General features: G+C 38.4%; 1 protein-coding gene across 1 annotated transcript in view; it reads right to left on the bottom strand.

Annotated features, from left to right (window-relative positions):
• Positions 1 to 3,404: 3,404 nt before the first annotated feature.
• INTU (inturned planar cell polarity protein) overlaps positions 3,405 to 21,144 on the bottom strand; it is a 52,634-nt gene continuing 34,894 nt past the window's right edge. The window contains exons 9-16 of the mRNA XM_008143383.3: positions 16,973 to 17,026; positions 15,523 to 15,585; positions 14,373 to 14,594; positions 13,030 to 13,503; positions 11,303 to 11,400; positions 8,315 to 8,504; positions 6,864 to 7,021; positions 3,405 to 3,516 (exon numbers count right to left, since the gene is read on the bottom strand). Coding sequence (XP_008141605.2) covers positions 3,405 to 3,516; positions 6,864 to 7,021; positions 8,315 to 8,504; positions 11,303 to 11,400; positions 13,030 to 13,503; positions 14,373 to 14,594; positions 15,523 to 15,585; positions 16,973 to 17,026 — 1,371 coding nt within the window. The remainder of the gene's footprint in view (positions 3,517 to 6,863; positions 7,022 to 8,314; positions 8,505 to 11,302; positions 11,401 to 13,029; positions 13,504 to 14,372; positions 14,595 to 15,522; positions 15,586 to 16,972; positions 17,027 to 21,144) is intronic.

Below are 21,144 nucleotides of genomic sequence, written 5' to 3' on the forward strand. Positions count from 1 at the left end.
ATATAAAAGGCTAATACGCAAAGTGTCCTCTCGGGTGTTCGATTGCTCGCTATGACGTGTGCTGACCACCACGGGGTGGCATGGAATGAAGGAAGGTCCTGGCTGGCAGCCGGCAGCTGGGGAAGGGAGGCCTCAGACGGCAGCCGGAAGGCCCTGACTGGCCGATTGCCGGCCAGGCCTAGGGGCCCTACCTATGCTTGAATTTCATGCACCGGGCCTCTAGTTTTGTTAATATTTTGATTATTTCACATAAAAAGTTGGCAAGTCCTACTGGTCTGGTGTTTCATGCTACTTTCCTTTCCATAGCTACTTATTCAGCTCTTAACTGGTTTTTCAGCGCAAGTCTCTCTCCATTTTACATGTTGTTGCCAGATCAATCTTTCTGAGAAAAATTGGACTAGTCATTATTCATAGGTTTAAAAACTTTAGTCTTCTCATTACATTGACTTTAATAAGATCCTTTGTGAAATCAAGAAATAAGTGATTGGTGTCTTATTTGCAAAACTCTGAAAAATGAATGTTTCAATCTCCTTACAGGGAATTTGCAGCATTAACAAGCACTCTGGGAGAAATTTAAGGGGTGATTGATTACCTGAATCACACTCCAAGGTGCCAAGAGCAGTCAAAGGAAACATCTCTGGTTACAGGGAACAGGAGTATCTCGGAGGACAGAAAAGCAAATGCTCAGCTGCTCCCTGGGGCAGTGCTCTCTTCCTTCCTTTCTAGCTTACCCCTGCATTTGACTCAATAGTGTTTATAACATACTAGAGGCCCGGTGCACGAAAATTCATGCACTGGTGCAGGGGTCCCTCAGCCCAGCCTGCCCCCTCTCACATTCCAGGAGCCCTCAGGGGATGTCCTACTGACCACTTAGGCCCACTCCGCAGGTAGCAGGCCTAAGCCACAGTCTGGCCTCCCTCTGTGAGAGGCGATGGGGGTGATCAGGGGAAGGCGCTGCCCCCATCACCCGACTGCTGCCGCCACTGCTGGCCACCTGCCCTTGGTCCTTGCAGCTGCTGCAGCTGCTGCCTGCCCTCGGCCCTCGCAGCCACCGCAGCTTTGTCTGGAAGGACGTCTGGTCTCTCTGGTCTAATTAGCATATTACCCTTTTATTAGTATAGATTCCTTTATGATATCCTCAAACTCATTTATTTATGGTATATATTCACTGATAGAAGACAGCAAAGCTGAAAGTACTTAGAAACATGGCTTTTTTTAAAAATTAAGAACTTTAGATCAGACTGAGCTGAAAAAGTTTAACTTGCTGCATTGCATTTTATTTACTGATTTAGAGACTCAGTTCTGGTGATTTATATGTTAATATTGAAAGTATAGAGTCTCATGGCCTTTGTGCTCCTCACTCCCATGAGGGTGGGGATTTTTATCTGTTTTTTTCCCCACTGCTGCATCCCCAGCATCCACAGCTGCGCTTGGCATAGAGTAAAAATTCAATAAACATTTTTTAGACCAATGCATGAAAAGGCAACACAACCACAAACTCCAAACCCATCTTTATTAAAAACTATCAATACAGTATAAAAATAGCTTCAATTATATAGAATATAGAAATATAGCTCTACAAAATTAAATTATTTTCACACAATTTAGTGTATAGACTAAACTTTAGTTCCTAAAGTTTTAGTAACATTTAATAATATTTTAAAAAACAGCCAAAGTGTAAATCCTATTCTCAAAAATGCTTAGTAATGAATACTTTTCCTCAGCTTCTTTCCGACATTTTGTCCAGTAGCAGGTATGATTTAGCTGACTCCTTGGTTTTCAACCAATGGATATTTGATAATAGTAGTAGCAGCAGCTAACACTTTTATAGCACATAACATGTGCCAGCACTATTTAGAGGGAACTCACACACACAACAAACAATTATTCACAATATTCTCAAGAATGCTCAAAGCAGACAAACCTACTAAGTTGGTTTCACAGGTTTTCCCATTTTTGTTAGAAATATAAAAAAGCAGGCACTGCAAATTTACTATCTTGCCTGTAGGCATCATCACTAAAGTCCCTTGGCACAAATAAACTTTCCCTTGCTGAGTATAGTTCTCTAACCCCACAAAAATAAATCAATAATAGCTAAAGAAAAGGGAGGGAGGAAAGGCAGTAGACTCTAGAATGGAATTGTGGGGAGTTAAAAATACAGGGTGGGACAAAAGTAGGTTTATAGTTGTGAGTATGCAGAAAACAGCTTATTCTTATATTTGCCCCACCTTATATATGATGGTGATAAGACAGTACTTGATATTTTTTAAAATGGCAATTATATAATCTTTTGCATCAATAGACTTTGGTGAAAGGGCCCATTTACAGGATGCTAACAAAACCCAACTTAGTTTCTATACCTGCCAAAGTGGCATCTGCACTGTCACTTTGTCCCCTTTATTTAATAAAGTGGCAGATAAGTATTTATTGTCCAGTAAACAAACTAATCTATTTTCAGATGTGACTTAGAATGTATTTGGAAAAATGATATACTAGGTTTATTTGCAATGTTTACTTTAATATCCATTTAGAGATAAAACCAAGATGATGTTTTATTTCATTTTTAAAAAATGTAATATCTTTATAACGTGGACATTACGGTATACATCTATAACATAGCAAATTATTTATCCTTATTAAGATCTGTAGTTTGCTTTATCTTTTTGTTTCAGTTCTTGAGTGGTGGTCAATATGCTTCTTTGATACCAGGAAAGCAGTTCAATAGACTAAAATTTTATTAAATGAAAACAAAAAAGTCTTCTATATTAAAACCCCAAGTTTTCAGTCTGTTTGAAAATCTGAGGTGATAAGTAGCTGCATTTATTAATAATTCTCAGTATTAAAAGAAGATCATAGGTTTTATTTTGAAAATATAAAGAAATTTAAGACATTTAATAAATACTTTTAAACACAGTGCCTTAATACCCATGATACCTTAATGCCCTGAGTTCAGAGAAGTACAAAGACTTGCTCATGGTTACAGCCCTAATTGTTACAGGACTGGTCATGTTCTCCCAATTTCCTGATTCTTTCACCAGATTCAATATTAGTCTTGAGATAAATACACAACGAACGGAGTATTTTTTCAAGATAAATATTTCTATATTAATTTTATATAAAACACTTCACATTATTTCAAACTAGTCAATAAATTAATGTTATATACCAAAATGGAAATAAGTTAACAACTTCTTCTTCATATTTTGATCAAGTATCTTTTCAAAAGTCTCACAATACTAATTAAGATTTAGTGCAACAAATCCAACAACATATGATCTCAATATTTAACAATATTATGTTCAGTGAAAAGAAACTAAACAGTATCTTCTGTGTATGCATTTCAGCAATCCTAAAACTGCTCAGTGCTTCTTATTGTGCAGTGTTGTTGTGTAGCAAGAAAACAGTTACAAGGTCAATCCAAAGAACAACTTAAAAGCCATTTCAATGGCAATTTCTGTAACTGAGTCATGAAAACAGACATAAAGTTCTTGAACTTTGGGATGAAGAAAGAGTCTCCTGTAGAGGAAAAGAAAAATTTATTAAATAACAAAGAAAAGTTAAAAATTTCCATTCATTTTATTTTATATTTTGTTTCTGAAAATACCAGTAATAAAGTAAAACACTAATCCTAATCTATAGTAGAGGGAAATGCAGCTAGATTTACTTTTAAATAAATAATATGTGCCTTAGGTAAATTATTTTTATTTTTCTAGTATAAAAAGCCTATTTTACCAATATGTTTTACCATTTCCCTGTTTTTAAATATTAAATTTAGTCATTATTAATATGATAAAGCCAATGGTGATACCATCATTTAAGTACTAGTTATTAAACATTGCCATTTACTTTCTAAAAGTTAATTATTATTAAAATATTAAATATATGATAGTTCTTTTTGCAGATAGTATTAAATTGGGATTAACAATGAAATTTTACCTGGTTTTCTTTGTTAATTTAAATATGTTTTTATTGATTTTAGAGAGAGGAAGGAAGAGGGATAGAGAGATAGAAACATTAATGAGAGAGACTATCTATCAGCTGCCTCCTGCACACTCGATACTGGGGATACAGCCCACAACCTGGTCATGTGCCATGACCTGGAATCGAACATCTTGGTTCCTGGATCAACACCCAACCACTGAGCAACACTGGCCAGGCTGTTTGATTTTCTTAAAGATTTAAAATCTATTTAATCAATACTATATAAATCAAACTATTTAAATCAGCAGTAGTTTTGCCTGACTTCCTTAAATGTCTCTATTCTACATAGATCTGCATCATCAGAATTCAACACCTCTTGATTCTTTCTATTCCAATTGTTGTGAATACACTTAACTGTTCCACTGTACACTGTGTATGTGCCTAACTGTTCCTATCTCTATTCTCTCGTGTATCCACACCATTCCATTTGCTGCTCCTAGCTTACTCATCCAATAGCACAGCTCTGATCACACTACAGAACTGAACTGGTGCTCCCAAGCTTGGCTGGTTATACATCAGAATCACAAGGGAGCTTACTGGGGTAGGGTGCAGGCATCTCTGATTTTAAAAAATGTTTCAAGTGATTCTAATCCCATGGACCAGCACACGGGAATTACTGCTTTGGATAATGTTTGTAAACTGTTTGTCATACAATTTAGTACTACATGGTAGGTATCCACTTGGTGTCACCTAACTTCCTGCCCCTTCCTCCACCAAGTCTTTACCCCCAACTCAGAGACCCTTCATTAGCTCAGTATTTCCCTGAAAATTTAATTCCTTAGTCAGAATTGAAGGCTCTCTGCTTTCCAGCTTGGTCTTTTTCACTTTCTCTTTGTATGTGGCATTCCTTTACCATTCTGGCAAACCAGTCTCCTCATTGCTATGCCTTATGATTTGTTCATCCCTTCTTTTTCCTAAAATGTTTTATCCAAATCCAATTAATTTTCTAAACCAGACCAAATGGAATCTCTAAGCCTTTCTTTGTAATCCTAGAGATTTCCGTAGCATTTGGTTGTATCAATTAATTTATCTATTTATCTATCTACCTACCTACCTACCTACCTACCTACCTACCTACCTACCTACCTATCTAATCTCTCTCCATATTTATAATAATAAAAGAGTAATGTGCTAATTAGATCGGACATCCCTTCAGACATCCTTCCAGATAAAGCCAGGGCTGCAAGAGAAGCCAATGTCCCGGGTGCCTGCTGGTGGCCGGAGGAAAGCCTGGGTCCAGGGTGCCTGCCTGTGGCTGGAGGGAAGCCCGGGTCCCAGGTGCCAGAGGGAAGCTGGTGCCAGCAGCCAGGGGAAGGAAGGCCTACTCTTGCATGAATGTCATGCATTAGGCCTCTAGTATATTCATAAATATATAGATCTATGAGCCCAGTTCATTTTCTGCTAGATGTAAGACTGCTAGATACAATGAGTGTGACTTTATCTTTCTGTTTGCCATACCACCCACCCACCACCAGTTTGCCAAGCACAGTTCCATTTACTAAATCTATACTAATAAAAGGGTAATATGCTAATTAGATCAGATAGACTGGACAGACGTCCTTCTGGACGTCCTTGCAGACAAAGCCACGGTGGTAGAGGCTGAGGCAGAGATGGTTAGGGGCGATCTGGCCAGCAGGGGAGAGCTGTTAGGGGCAATCAGGCTGGCAGGGGAGAACGGTTAGGGGCAATCAGGCAGGCAGGCAGGCAAATGGTTAGGGGCGATCAGGCAGGCAGGCAGGCAGGCAGGCAGGTGAGTGGTTAGGAGCCAGCGGTCCTGGATTGCGAGAGGGATGTCTGACTGCTGGGGGGGTCCTGGATTGGAGAGGGTGCCGGCCGGGCTGAGGGACCACCCCCACCTAGTGCACGATTTTCATGCACCGGACCTCTAGTTGTTATATATTTATCAACGTATGTGTTAGGTGCCAGTGGTCAAGACAGATATGATTCCTGACCTCATAGAGCTAACATTCTAGCAAGGGGGAGAAAGACCGTAAATAAGTAAGAAAATAAATAATAAAGGGGTTATATAATAGAGCATAACTGAGTAGCCCTGTTAATGCAGGAAATAGATTATGGATCCTCTCTTTGAGGAGATGACATCTTAGCACTGGTCTAATCTACAAACATAGTAGGTACTGGACATGCAAAGGTTAAGAGCCAGAACAGCCAATACACAAGGAATAGCAAAAACATTTGACTAATGGTTGCCAATGTGGCTATGCACATGGGATAGAGGAGAGTGACAGAAGGTGGAATCAGAGAGGTGGGCAGGGGCCAGGTCAGGCAAGGACTTGTAGTTGGTGGGGGATGAGGAGGAGGAGAGCAAAGGGAAGAGGGCAAGAAAGAAGGATTGAAGAAAAGGAGGAAGTAGAGGTAGAAGGAAATAGATATAAAATTGTGAAATCATTGTTTTTTTTTTTAGTTTATTACTAATATAATTTTGTAAGATAACTAAATAAGCTATTTGTTTTTTTAAAAATATATTTTTATTGATTTCAGAGAGGAAGGGAGAGAGATAGAACCATCAATGATGAGAGAGAACCATTGATCGGCTGCTCCTGCATGCCCCCCACTGGGGATAGAGCCTGCAACTCAGGCATGTGCCCTTGACTAGAATTGAACACGGGACCCTTTAGTCCACAGGTCAACGCTCTATCCACTGAGCAAAACCAGCCAGGGCAAGCTATTTGTTTTTAATAGAAAAGACTTGGGAGGAATTTAAAGGAGATACTTAGCAAATAAAATAAAGTTCTAAAATATATTAAAATATTATAGTTAGATTAATAATTTCATGCCTATATCCTAAAACTTTATCTCCTTTATCACATTTCTTTCACTTTTCTAACATTTTACTTCACTTTCAAATACTTTTTTCCACTTACCCTACTACCCAATAAGCCATAACTGGTGGTGCTTTTCTCTGGTCGGTCCAGTTTTCAGGTGAGCATTCAAACAACACCCCATGTTCTTTCACAGGGTTTAGAGAAGACACTGAATTTGTAGAACCTGAATGATCTGCAGTGTTTAGTGCTTTCTTTTTCTGAAAATTAATAGGTATTATTAGCATTAACTGGTATTAATAGTGCTGATCCTAGCACTTAAGAGCCTGCAATAACATTCTTCTTAACTGCAGGAAAATTTCTACTCTTTCTCATACTTTAAATACCATCTCCTATAAAAGACTTCATAGATAAAGTATCCCTTGACTTTTGCAGGGAACATTTTGTTCAGAGTCCTGTATTAGAATTTATGTTATATTATATTAGCAGTTTGTAGGTCTTTCTTCCCCAGTACAGGATAAGCTTCTTTTCCAGGCAGAGACAATATACTACTCATCTTTGTATTTTTTGTTGTTGTTGTTAATCCTCACCCAAGGATATTTTTTCCTCATTTATTTATTTATTTATTTTAGAGAGAGGGGAAGGGAGGGAGAGAAAGAGAGAGGGGAGAGAGAAACATCAGATGTAAGAGAGAGACATCGGTTGGCTGCCTTCCACATGCACTCTGACTGGGTGGGGATTTAATTGCAACCCAGGTACATGCTCTTGACCGGTAATCAAACCCAAGACCCTTCAGCCCACAGGCCGAAGCTTTAACCACTAGCAGCTGGCCAGGGCATCTTTGTAGTATATATTTTTTCTTTTAAATAATCCTCACCCAAGGATATTTTTCCATTGGTTTTTAGGGAGAGTGGGAGAGAGAGGGAAAGACAAAGAGAAACATCAATGTGAGAGAAACACATCGATTGGTTGCCTCTTGCACATGCTCTGACCAGGGACTAGGCCAGGGAGGATTCTGCAACTGAGGTACATGCCCTTGACTGGAACAGAACCCAGGACCCTTCAGTCTGCAGGTTGAAGCTCTATCCACTGAGCTAAACCAGCCAGAGCTGTAGTATTTTTTTTTAAAGTTGTTGGTACATAGTAGGTACTTAATGAATATATTAATAATGAGTACATTATTGAGTAATTAATAAATAAACAGATGATTTTGTAATATACTTAAAACACATTAAACTTAAAACAGATGTATCTCTCTAATTTTCCCATTGATAAAATCATTAGCAAAACAATGACTTATGTGAAATATAAATATTTTTTTGTGAGGCTCAGGTCAAAATAGTGGAGTGATCCTTGGTTTTTCTTTCTCTCATAATCCTTATTTAATCTATCAACAAAACCTTCTGGCTTACCCTCCAGAATCCAGAAGCCACTATGTTTCTTGCTTTGAGAATTTCCATAGCTGGATATATTAATTAAAGAGCTTTTAGAGAGAATATTTAGAGATATAGAAACGAAACTGGCATAAAACTATATTTATAGCAGTGCCTTACCTCTTCCATCAAGGTCTGTTGAAAAGCTGCATGAATGGAGAGACAACACTGATGGAAATTCTTTATTAGCTGAGGGTGGATAGAGCCGCTCAGCTGGGCCACTTCTTCATGGGTAGGAGTAATAAAGATCCCTTGCACTGTTTCTAAAGCAACATAGTGGAAAAGTGTGTTCTCAGGCCCAGATGTCAATCTTGAAAAAAAAAAAGAAAGGTATTTAAGTGAATGTAGAAGTATTGCTTTATTTTGAATTATGTAGATTCCTAATAAGTATTTTCCTAATCAGTAGATTCCTAACTAGTATCCACAATGCTGGTGCCCCAGTGCACGGATTCATGCACATTGAAAGGAAATTAATTAGAAGGTGGCCGGCAGGGTGGGACTGGGCAAGATAGGCCGGACACGCCCTGGAGCCAACCTCCTGCGGTCCCTCCCTGGCCGGCCACACCTGGGGGGCAGCACTGCAGCTCGAAGGGTGTCTGCAGAGTGAGCAGGGTCCCTCTGGCAGGTGGGGTCCCTCAGCCTGGCCTGCAGGAATCGGGCTGAAACTGGCTCTCCGACATCCCCCGAGGGGTCCCAGATTGCGAGAGGGTGGTTCTTGGGTGACGCACCCCGGAATTGGGCTCCCTCCACAGCTCAGCAGCTCCTGCATTGAGTGTGTCTGCCCCCTGGCGGTCAGTGCACATCATAGCTACCAGTCAGAGCATCTGCCCCCTGGTGGTCATTCCATGTCATAGCTACAGGTCGGATGGTCACTTAGCCTTTTATTTATATATATATATCTATATATATCTCTATCTCTATCTATCTATCTATCTATCTATCTATCTATCTATCTATATATATAGATAATATTAGGAGTCTAATCAGGGAAGGAAAACTAGGCCAAACATTTCATTCCCTTATTTAATTCCATCTTCCTCTTTAACTGAAGTACAGACTAGCATTATTATCAATTCCCTAATGGAGGAAAGTATTACATGTTATGCAAGGATAAACAAACACCAATTCACTTGCAAGTAACTTAATTCACCTCTTTACTACACAACCCAAATTGGCCAATCCCCTTTTTTTTCCATGGTTGGTAATAAATAACTTAGCCCATGACTGGCCCAGATCTCTACAAGCCATAAACATGCTATCAGTCAAGGGTGGATCACATATAAAAATATCTTCCAACAAACTAAATACATTTAAGTTAGCAGCGTTAAAGCCTTTTACCATGGTAGTTAAATTGGTGATCTTGAAGAAAAATAAAATTATTACCAACTGCAGAGTTGGGTTAATATTCTAGAATACCATGGCAATTACTAGTTGTATTATATTTCTCATTAATAGTCTTACTTCTCTTCTGTATTCTCTTAGTATTTTCATTTCTCCTTTCTTCTTCTTCTCTATCCTTTCATCCCATATTTAGGCCTCAAATAGGCCAGCAGAACCTATACTAATAATATACTGAATACCCTCCTTGTGCCAGGGTAGATGCTTAAAAGTATCTTAGTCTTAATTCTCATAATGACCCTGCAGGGTAGTAAATATTACTATCCTTGTTTTAGCCATGAAGAAATCAATGTTCAGAGGACTTGGATTAACTTTCTTGAAGTCACATAGCTAAGTGGCAGAGCTCAGCTGACTCTGTAACTTGATCTACTATACCTTGCTTTCTTTCGCTCCACTGCTGACTTCTGATTGGCAATCTTTAAATATATAGGCAGCAGTTCCTCATCAGCATCTCAAATATTCAGGCTGCCCCATTCTAATTCTGATATCTTTAGTAAAATATTTCTTCAGTTGATTTTTTTCCCCCCCAGCCATGAGCACAGAGGCAAGGAAAAGGCATATTTCAGCTCTTAGCCTAGATACTGCCTCCATTGTCTCTGTGAGGTACTGGGAATGAGCACTCTGGGATAAGGAGTATCTGAGCAGCATACCACAGTATACCAGAGCCTAAAAATAGTAAACTCTATTTTAAAAATTAGACACACAAAAGGGAGGTTACCTGTCGAAGAGAGATAAAGGGTGGCTTTCACATTTTGAACTATTATTTTGTATGTGTCTTTTAAAAATCCTCACCTGAGGATACTTTTTCCATTGATTTTTCAGTGAGAATGGAAGGAAGGGAGAGAGACAGAGAAACACTGACTGGCTGCCCTCGCATACACCTGGGACCAGGGCTGGGTATCAAGTCTGCAACCAAAGTATGTGCTCTTGACTGGAATTGAAACCGTGACCCTTCAGTTGGCAGCTGATGCTCCAACCACTGAGCAAAAAAGCTTGGGTTGTATGTGTTTTATCTCTTAGTAGAGGCCTGGTGCATGAATTTGTGCATGGGTGGGGTCTGGCTGGCCTACCCTGATGGGTGCCCATTGAGGGCGGGGCTGGCTGGGGGAGGGGCCATGGGCAGTTGGCCGGCCAGCCCCGCCCCTGATCAGGGTGTTGGGGGCCAATTGGAGATGGGGCTGGCCAGGGGGAGGGGCCGAGGGAGGGCTCCAGGGTGTGTCCGGCCCATCTTGCTCAGTCCTGATTGGCCAGACCCCAGCAGCAAGTTAACCTACTGGTCGGAGCGTCTGCCCCCTGGTGGTCAGTGCACATCATAGTGACTGTCTACCAGTCAACTGATCCCTGGTGGTCAGTGCACGTCATAGCAGTTGGTTGACAGGTTGGCTGTCTGCCCCCTGGTGGTCAATGCATGTCATAGCGAGCAGTTGAGCAGCCTTAGCATATCATTATCATATTACACTTTGATTGGTTGAATGAACAACTGGACACTTAGCATATTAGGCTTTTATTATATAGGATAATATGAGTATGTTTCCTATTGTGTAATGAAGAACATTAGAGAAATAGCATACCTTTGGTATTTAAGATATACTGGTAATTACAATTGTTGAATAAAATCTCTACATGGTATGGACTTGTACATTCTCATTGTAAAATGTCCTTGAAGTCAAGAGTTTAAGTGAAAAAGAATATTACAAGGAAGTTTCTTACTTCAATGTGTTATATGTTTCCAATTCTTTTTCTGAAAGTTCCTTTTTCAAGTTTCCCAAATGAAATGGATTTGGAAGAGTAGACTTCTTTTTAGTGACCTGAAAAATACAGTTCAGTAGATCAGTTTATGCCTAAGAATGGAATGAAATAGCAGAAATAATGTAAAATCTAAATATCCTTCTAAGAGAACTATTGACTATTTTGCGATGTTACCTTTATATATTGTCAATGCTAACTTGTGCCTCTTGGCTTATGCTTTGCTGTCAGAGACCCCAGAGCCATGTCATAGGAGGAAATGAAAGTTCTCCCCCAAAACCTTCTACCACAGCCATTATGGAGCCTTTACCAAGTTTTGTTATAATTTATATGTATGTGTATTTGTCTCCCTCTCCAAACCGCACTCCTCAAAGGCAGCGGCTGTATGTTATTCATCATTGTTTCTATCTCTTCTGTGTAGCACAGCCCTGGGCAGATAGTAGGTGTTCAATCAACAGTTGTTGAATAGCTAAATCTTAGAGATTAATTCAGTTTTTTTTTAGGAGTTGTTCATGGCTTCTTAATTCTTTCCAAATAGCCTTAAACTTTATTTCCTACCATTTTCACTGACTATGATAATAAGTACAGTACATATGTGAACACTTCCTAAACATATCCACTTAGAGCTCCAAGAGTGCTCTATTATTTGGAATTAGGAGATAAAGATCTATGACTATTTGTGCCATGACACACAGAGTCTCATTTTATTCCTGCCCCTTCTTAGACTCCTCCTTTGTCATGCTTCATCACTTCCATCCACTTAAATGACAACTTTCAAAAATGTTTCAAAAAAGCAACATCATTAGAATATGTAGAAAGCCTCCCATGGTGATTATTTTGATAATCATTTAGATATAATATGGTATTTTCATGGAAAAAATGCATAAAATATGATAAGCAGTCTGAAAAATGAACATTCTCTTTGCTTAATAGTCTCATTTCAATTCTTGATATGGAGACCAGACCTTCACAGGTGCAGATTTTTAAAAATTTACAAAAACATAGAACAAGACACACCATATTTTAAGTTACTGATTTTTTTTTCTGAACATTTTATTGGCTATTTAGTCAGATCAGCCCCCTAAATGCCCCATAACTAGGCTGTTCCTTATTAATATTGTAAACAGAGAAAAGTGAGATGAATAGGGAAAGCAGGGTTAAGGTTTCCCTTCTTGTCAGTAGTGTCAAAGCAGATGTCCTGGATATTACTTATTATTTCTTATTCTTTTGGGTTCTAAATCATTGGTTTTCCAACAGTGACTAAAACAACCACCAGTTCAAATGAAGAATGATCTGACATTAAAATTTCTATTAAAATAAATAAATAATAAAAAAAAATAAAAATCTTCCAGCCCAGCCGGCATGGCTTAGTGGTTGAGTGTCGACCTATAACCAGGCGATCATGGTTTGATTCCTGGTCAGGGCACATGCCTGGGTTGCAGGCTCACTCCCCAGTGTGGGGCATGCAGAAGGCAGCCGATAAATGATTCTCTCTCATCATTGATGTTTCTCTCTCTCTCTCTCTCTCACAGAAGGCAGCCGATCAATGATTCTCTCTCATCATTGATGTTTCTCTGTCTCTCTCTCTGAAATCAATAAAAATATATTTAAAAAATTCTATCCCAGTTATAAAATAAGGACTGGAAAGATAGCTTAGCTCCCAGAATGTACACACTTGAACGCGCACACACCTTCAGCAAGGCCCCACTTTCTTCCAAGCCATCAGATTCTCTTTGCCTCCGTACTGCATCTGGTGTAGTGTGGGGGCTCGGGCCAACACCTTCTCCACCTTCACAACCACTGTCAGATCCTCCGCTGCTTCGGGAAGGACTGGGCTTACGTGTTTTTAAGGAATAGTCACCAAAAAGAGTTCTTCTGCAGGTTGGAGAGGTTGCTGCTTTGGAAATACCTTGCAGCCTACTGAGGATAGGAGAGGTTGTCAAACAATCTAATTTTTCATGTGATCCAGCAAGGAACCAGTCAGCGCAAGATAAGCAGGGGCTTGGAGAAGATGCCAGCCGTTCATTTATGCGGCAACCTACTCCTTCCAGCTGGTGAAGAGTTGTTTTGACCTGATCCACGTATATACAGTCTGGTCCAGGGTTCCCAATAGCTTTGGATGAGCAGCCTCCAGCTTCTAATAGTACACACAACATATAATGCCTCTATAAGAAAAAAAGTTATTAGTACAGATTTAGCCACATGAAGATATTTATATGCAATATGCATGTATCAATTTATGAATACTGAAGACATACAGGCATATGGCATAACCATGTGATGATTATTAAAAACTCCTCCCTCCCCTTTCCTTCTTAGATATGCTGGGTGCTTCTTGACCACCCTTGAAAACAAATCTCATAGTGCCTTATCCTGATATACCACCAGTCGCTACCTTAGGCACATGGAATTCCCTAAGGCAGTTTTCTAAGAGCCTCAATTACTAGAAGTCCTTTAATTTATAATCACATATTTATTCTGATTCTATATTCTTTTTATGTTTCCCTCTATTTTCCAAAACAAATCAGAGGATAAAACCACTATAAAAATGGGAACAAGCCCAGCCAGCATGGCTCAGTGGTTGAGGTCGACCTATGAACCAGAAGTTCACAGTTTGATTCTGGGTCAGGGCACAAGCCTGGGTTGCGGGCTCGATCTCAGTGTGGGGTGTGTGGTCCCCAGTGTGGGGTACGCAGAAGGCAGCTGATCAATGATTCTCTCTCATCATTGATGTTTCTATCTCTCTCTCCCTCTCCCTTCCTCTCTGAAATCAATAAAAATATATATTGAAAAAATGGGAACAAAAGATCTCAAAAATCTGCTAAAATCTTATCCTGGGTTTCATTAATATTTCTCCATGGGTATTAAATGGATGCTAAAAAAAAAAAAAGGAATAAGGGGCATGTAACATTTTCTTGAATACTGATATTTGATATGTTCATAATTTTAAGTGATATTTGTGTATTTATTTACATAATAAATGGCAAAAACAAAACAAAACAAAAAATCAAGAAAGAAACCAAGGCAAACTCACCCAGCCCACAATTAGCAAAAAATATCTCCCTTCAGGTTCCTGAAAGACTTCAGTGTTTGCATCTGTAGAAGGTTGGAGATGATGTCGAGGAAACACTTCTCTCCATATTATCAACTGACCAATTCTTTGTTTTGCTGCTAAAGGCAGTAGGCCATAGTGGCGACAGTATACAGCAATATCAATAAGATCATCCTTAGGCAAATGACTGCATATCAAATAACCCTTGAATTTAACCACAAAGAACAAAAGTCAACTAGTGGTATGAAGCAATAATCCCATAATATATTTCTAAGAGTTTTATAGGTACTTCTTCAGTTGGCTTAAAATATTCCAGTTTTAAGACAAAGTAAAAATAAGTCCCTCCACTCACTGAGGTCAACTAGAGATCAAATATTTATGATAACTTAAGTCTACAACAGGTAGATGGTAGCACAAAACAAGATCATCTCTGAATATAAGCCTGAATGGCAAAATTGGAATAGAACTGAATTCTGAGGATGGAAAGCAGAGAATGAGGAGTTGAAAAATGAAAACACTTAAATTCATTTGACACTTAACTTTCTTTCTAAAAATACGTTATTTTTATTGCTGACACTATTACAGATGTTCCCATTCCTCCTCGACCCCCACCCACCTCTACTCAGCCTCCCTTTCCTCTGACCATCACTGTACTGTGTCTATGGGTTATGCATATATGTTCTTTGGTTAATCCCTTTACATTTATTCATCCAGCCCTGCCCCTGTGCCCCCTGACAGCTGTTAGTCTATTCCATGTATCCATGCCTCTGGATATTTAACTTTCTTTACATGGAAGTAACTAGTTAATGTTAAAAGATTTATTAAAAAGATGCATAGTGAGTCTGAAGATAAACAAGCATACTACTGCAAAAGGAAATCCAGAAAGCACTCTCTCCTCTCTTACACATTTGGTTCTTTGAGTATAGTTTCTTCTTTACAAATTTACAAATGCTTTAGAATACAATGAAACCAGGAATATTTAATGTCTAGGTACAAGTTTTATTTTAAGATCTTAATTTTAGGGTACCTACATTCAGAGGAAAATAGAAACATTTTTCATGTCTGTAAAAGTTTGAGAAAATTTAGGTCATATAGCAGTTGGACATTTATAAAGATTCAAGCTTCAGCTTACCTTGTAAAACAAAGAAGACCCTAAAATCGTATACAGCCGCCTCATGTCATAGTAATCCTCAGACTGGGGGCGAGAAAACCACAGTGGATTAAAAAATTCTAGTTAAGCAATAACAGTTAAAATGGCAATTACATTCTTTAGTAACTGAACTTTTCACAGTGTCTTTATTAGAAATCAATATACTAGGATATTAGGGTGAAAGATAGTGTGCAAAATAAGTATTTTGATTTAAAACAGTTTTATTTTTAATTCTTATAAGAAACTATTGATTAGAGAATCTAAAAATAAACCTAAGATTTGTGACACCACAAGGGATTAAAATAAGCGTATCAAGACAAAAAGCATCTACCTACACATCATATGATATTTATGATATATTAACATATATTATTTTTGAAAGTACAAATTGATATAACCTATTTGGGGGCCACTGAGTGGTATGTAAAAAAAATTTAAAAACATACACTTTTTAATAGAATTATTTGTAATATGTAAAAATTGGAAGTGATTTTTAGCAATAGAGAATGGTTAACAAAATTAGATATGGTCATAACACAGTATCATACCTGAGCAGTCACAAAATGTTTTAGAATATACTGTGCTGCAAAGAATGCAAGCTACAGAACAAAATACCACAATGATCTAGTTTTTGTTAAAACGGCACTCCTGATGGTACACGTGTTTATTTTCAGGCCCTACTCTGGATCCAGTCATTTCCCTCAGGAGTCATGGTTCCTTGTAGCAAGAAATATTACTTATGCACCATGGCCTGGGTGCTGGTGGTCTTCCTTACCCCTGGGGATGGTCATGGTTTCTAAGCCTTTTCCCTGGACAGAACTAGGAAACACACTTTTTTTTTTTAAAGATTAAAAGCCATACTTGTACTTTCAATGTAAATCCAGATCTACAGGATTTTTACTTAATTTAATCAACATTATATGTATATCCTGTCTCACAAAGTCCAGTTCTTAATGATACTGATGTAATTAATCTTTACATATATGTTATATACAAATATTTTTTTAGAAAATATTTTTAGTGATTTCAGAGAGGAAGAGACAGACAGAGAGAGGGGGGGGAGGAGAGAGAGAGAGAGAGAGAGAGAGAGAGAGAGAGAGAGAGAGAGAGAGAAACATCAGTGATGAGAGAGAATCATTGATCAGCTGCCTCCTGCACCCCCCACACTGGGGATTGAGCCTGCAACCTGGGCATGTGCCCTGACCAGGAATCAAACCCATTCATAGATCGATGTTCAACCAGCCAGGCACAAATATGTTCAACTGAGTAGAAAATCTTAAGGTGAGCAAAATAGACTTGCCCTTGTCAAAATAGAGACCTAATGTTATGTATTTCAAGATTATTGCATGCCCACTTGCAATATTTTTAGAATGACTGATTTACAAAATGAGAAATCAACATTGTCTTTCCTAAAACTCACTGCTTCTCTTACCAGTTCTGCAAAATCTGCAGCCTCCAAGTCACTCAATGCTGTGTCTAATTCCATCTGTGTGTGTGGAAAAAAAAGAGTAACACAATTAACTCATAATTACTTTGAAATCATGGCCATATAAAAGTGTTTAATAATTACTTAAAGAATTGAATAAGTATCTTTCTCCTTTGTATTATTTAAGAACTGTCCCTCCCAACCGCCATGGTTCAGTGGTTGAGCATCAACCTGTGAACCAGGAGGTCACTGGTTCGATTCCCAGTCAGGGAACATGCCTGGGTTGCAGGCTCGATCCCCAGTAAGGGGTGTGATGGAGGTAGCCAATCGATGATTCTCTCATCATTGATGTTTTTATATCTCTCTCCCTCTCCCTTCCTCTCTCTGAAATCAATAAAAACATGTTAAAAAACAAACAACAGTCCCCAAATAGAACATCTTGTTTTTAAGCTTTGCAATTACAAAAAAATTAATTTAACATATAGGCATTTTTCAATTAAATCACAATTGAAAACGAGGCTTCCCTCTGAATTCAATATAAGATAATTTATGAGATTTAAAAATTGCTTTGTTTTAAGTTAGAAAAATTTTTTAACATATTAAAATTCTTAAGAGGAAAAAATCAATCACAATGTAGCTAATCTATTTTGAGTTGTTTTTATTTTTCTGTTTCCTATATATTTCTCAACAGAGGGATTCTTAGAAAATATCAACATTCTTCCCTGTCTCTCTCCCATCTATCTATCTCTATAAAAGCCTAAGTGACTGGCCGGTAGCTATGATGCACAATGACCACCAAGGGACAGATTTGCTGATCAGTAGCTATGACGCGCACTGACCACGCAGGAGCTGCAGTGACTTGGCAGCTGAAGTTCTCGAGTAACATACCCTGAAACAGAAAGAGTATGCCTGATTCTTGGGTGAATCACCTGAGAACCGCCCTCTCACAATCCGGGACCCCTCAGGGGATGTTGGAGAGCCAGTTTTGGCCCTATCCCCACAGGCCAGAGGGACCCCACTCACTCCGCAGACGCCTTTTGAGCCACAGCCCCAGCCTTGGGAGGTTGGCTCCAGGGCATGTCTGGCCTGTCTTGCCCTGTCCTACCCCACCAGCCACCTTCTAATTAATTTCCTTTCAATGTGCATGAATCCATGCACCAGGCCTCTACTGTTTTGTATAAAAGGACTGTTAATAATTATTCATGGATTAAAACATGAAGGCAGGTGTTCCCTTGAAATCTGGCACAGCTTATCTACCCTACAGAGTTATTAGAAAAATCTTTTACTTAGGATTTAGCTTTTGTTTCTATGGAAATTGCCTAAACTCCTTCATGCATTTCTTTTTCTCCCTAAAGCATTCACAATTTAAAAACAATAAACTTAGTCAGCAGTTTAATCTGTAATGCATACACATGAATTAAAAACCATTGGCAATGAAAGTTTGTAGCATATATGCTATTTGAGAAAAATAATCCTCTAAAAAAAAAGTCCAAGGCACTCTCTGCAGGACTGTTTCACAAACTGTGTCTTATTGAGATGACAAAAGCTTTGGAAACATTAGTCATGCTTTTCATTGCTTTTCACACGGTATGACTTATTACTCATTTGTGACCTACATTTTTCTGCATCTAGCAAATACTTCATGCTCTCCTTTCTGCAGCTATAGTTTTTCTTGGGAAAAACTACAGGACAAAAAGAAAGTTACTCACTTGTGATTTTTTATTTCAGAAATGTTACTGTTTAATGGGTTGCTGTTCCTGCTATAGAACTCAATATATAGGCTAATGTACAAGGTTATTATAATTGTTTCCTCATATTCCTTAAGAGAAAAGGTAAAGTATCTTTTCTCTTAATTATTCCAATGTACCTTAGGAAAAAATGATTTAACAAAAAAACAGAAGAACTGACAAAAAACAAAATAAGGAAAATTACAAGCACCTGGGAAGAACACTGAAGACCTCACTGTATACTAAACTGAGAACAAGTTAAGTTTTTTTCTATGTTAAAATAACTTTCCACCTAAATTTATTAGGTATAAGTAACTTCACATGCATATGTTTTTAACTATATATTTTTAAAATTGATTTCAGAGAGAAGAGGGGAGAGAGAGAAAAACATCTCTGTGAGACAGAAACATTGATCAGCTGCCTCCTGCATGCTCCCCGACTGGGAATTGAACCTGCAACCTGGGTTTGTTCCCTGATCAGAAATCAAAACTGACACCTCTTGGTGTACGGGACGAAGCCCCAACCAGCTGAGTCATACTGGCCAGGGCTAGATTTTTTGACCACGGCATAAAAATCCTTAATATTTTTCATTAGAAAATATATAGTCACTAAACACTACTATTTTTTAACACAGTAAGCAATTTCAAAGAGAAGTGTGTAAATTCTTTGAGTTTGCTGGTAATTTCAAGGGTTACTAGTTTTTAAAACTTTATATTCACTAGAGACCTTTAGATCACTTTATAGAAGATGTCTATCTCATTTTCCAGAAATTTTGTTCTTACTTTTCTTAACCAGACTACAAAATATAGAAAAAGTCTAAGCTATGTCCTCAGTGTTTTCTGTGTATTAATCTCACCTACCCAACTGAACTGTGAGCTTCCAGAGGAGACTTTTCTGTATTCCCCAAAACATAACACAAATCTGAGTACCTGGCACAATGAAGATGGATCTCCAGACAGTAGTGTTAGACTTAACAAGGATAGAAGCAACTAAAGACAAGCAATTGGTATGACTTGAGGCCACAAATTAAAAAATATACACCAGAATTCACAGAGTGAGATCTCAGTTCAATATTCTTTTAGGTTGAGATAAATAAAAGCATACAGTCCTTTTAATAAATGTGTGCTAAATTAAAAAAAAAAAAATGCCAGGCTCGCCGAGAAGCAAAGAGAGAGGACTCAAATAAACAAAATCAGAAATGAAAGAGGCAAAATAACAACAGACCCCCACAGAAATACAAAGGCTTGTTAAAAAATACTATGAACAACTCTATTCCAACAATCTAGACAACCTATAGGAAATGGACATATTCCTTGAAAAATACAACCTTCCAAAACTTGATCAGGAAGAATCTAAATATCTCAATAGGCCGATAACTATGGAAGAAATTGAAGCAGTCATCAAAAAGCTTCCAGCAAACAAAAATCCCGGTGAAGCATCCATCTTATATAAAAACGGCTTTTTGAAATTTTAATCCTGCTATTTGGCTTCTGTAAATGCTTGCTTGCTTGCTTAAATAATAAGGAAAATAAGACTACTCCCACTTCAGAGAGGCCATTAAACCTTCCCCAGACAAAATTATCAGTGCTGGCACCAGGCCAAGCCTTTGGTTGAGGTCTCAAGGCCCCAGCACATAGGGGCTCCTTAAGAACTTGCAGAGGCCGGAAACACCCCATATTTGGGAGACAAAGAAGGTAAAAACATATAAATAGGGAAAATTCCTCCATGTTGGGGCCCAGAATTTGAGAGACATTTTCCTCTGGACCCGTGCGTAATAAATGTAACTCCATCTCTCTAAGTATTGCTTGGTTCTTCTCCGGTTTTCTGTAACACCGGGGCTAGACAGCTTCACAGGGGAGTTTTACCAAAGATTCAAGGAAGAACTAAAACCTATCCTCCTCAGACTATTCCAAAAAATTCAAGAGGAAGGCACACTTCCAAGCTCATTCTATGAAGCCAGTATCACCCTAATACCAAAACCAGATAAAGACAACACAATGAAAGAGAATCACAGGCCAATATCTCTCATGAACATAGATGCCAAAATCCTCAACAAAATTTTAGCAAATTGGATCCAGCATTACATCAGAAAGATCATACACCATGACCAAGTAGCATTTATCCCAGGGATGCAAGGATGGTACAATATACACAAATGAATTAAAGTGATACATCACATAAACAAATTGAGAAATAAAAATAACAGTCATATCAATCGATGCAGAAAAAGCATTTGACAAAATCTAACACCCTTTCTTGATAAAAACTCTCAGCAAAATGGGAATAGAGGCATCATACCTCAACATAATAAAAGCCTTATATGACAAACCTACAGCAACATCATACTCAATGGGCAAAAACTAAAACCATTTCACCTAAGAACAGGAATGAGACAGGGATGCCCACTTTCACCACTCCTGTTTGACATAGGTCTAGAAGTGCTAGCTATAG

The sequence above is a fragment of the Eptesicus fuscus genome, chromosome 6, assembly GCF_027574615.1.
Source record: "Eptesicus fuscus isolate TK198812 chromosome 6, DD_ASM_mEF_20220401, whole genome shotgun sequence".
Taxonomy (NCBI): domain Eukaryota; kingdom Metazoa; phylum Chordata; class Mammalia; order Chiroptera; family Vespertilionidae; genus Eptesicus; species Eptesicus fuscus.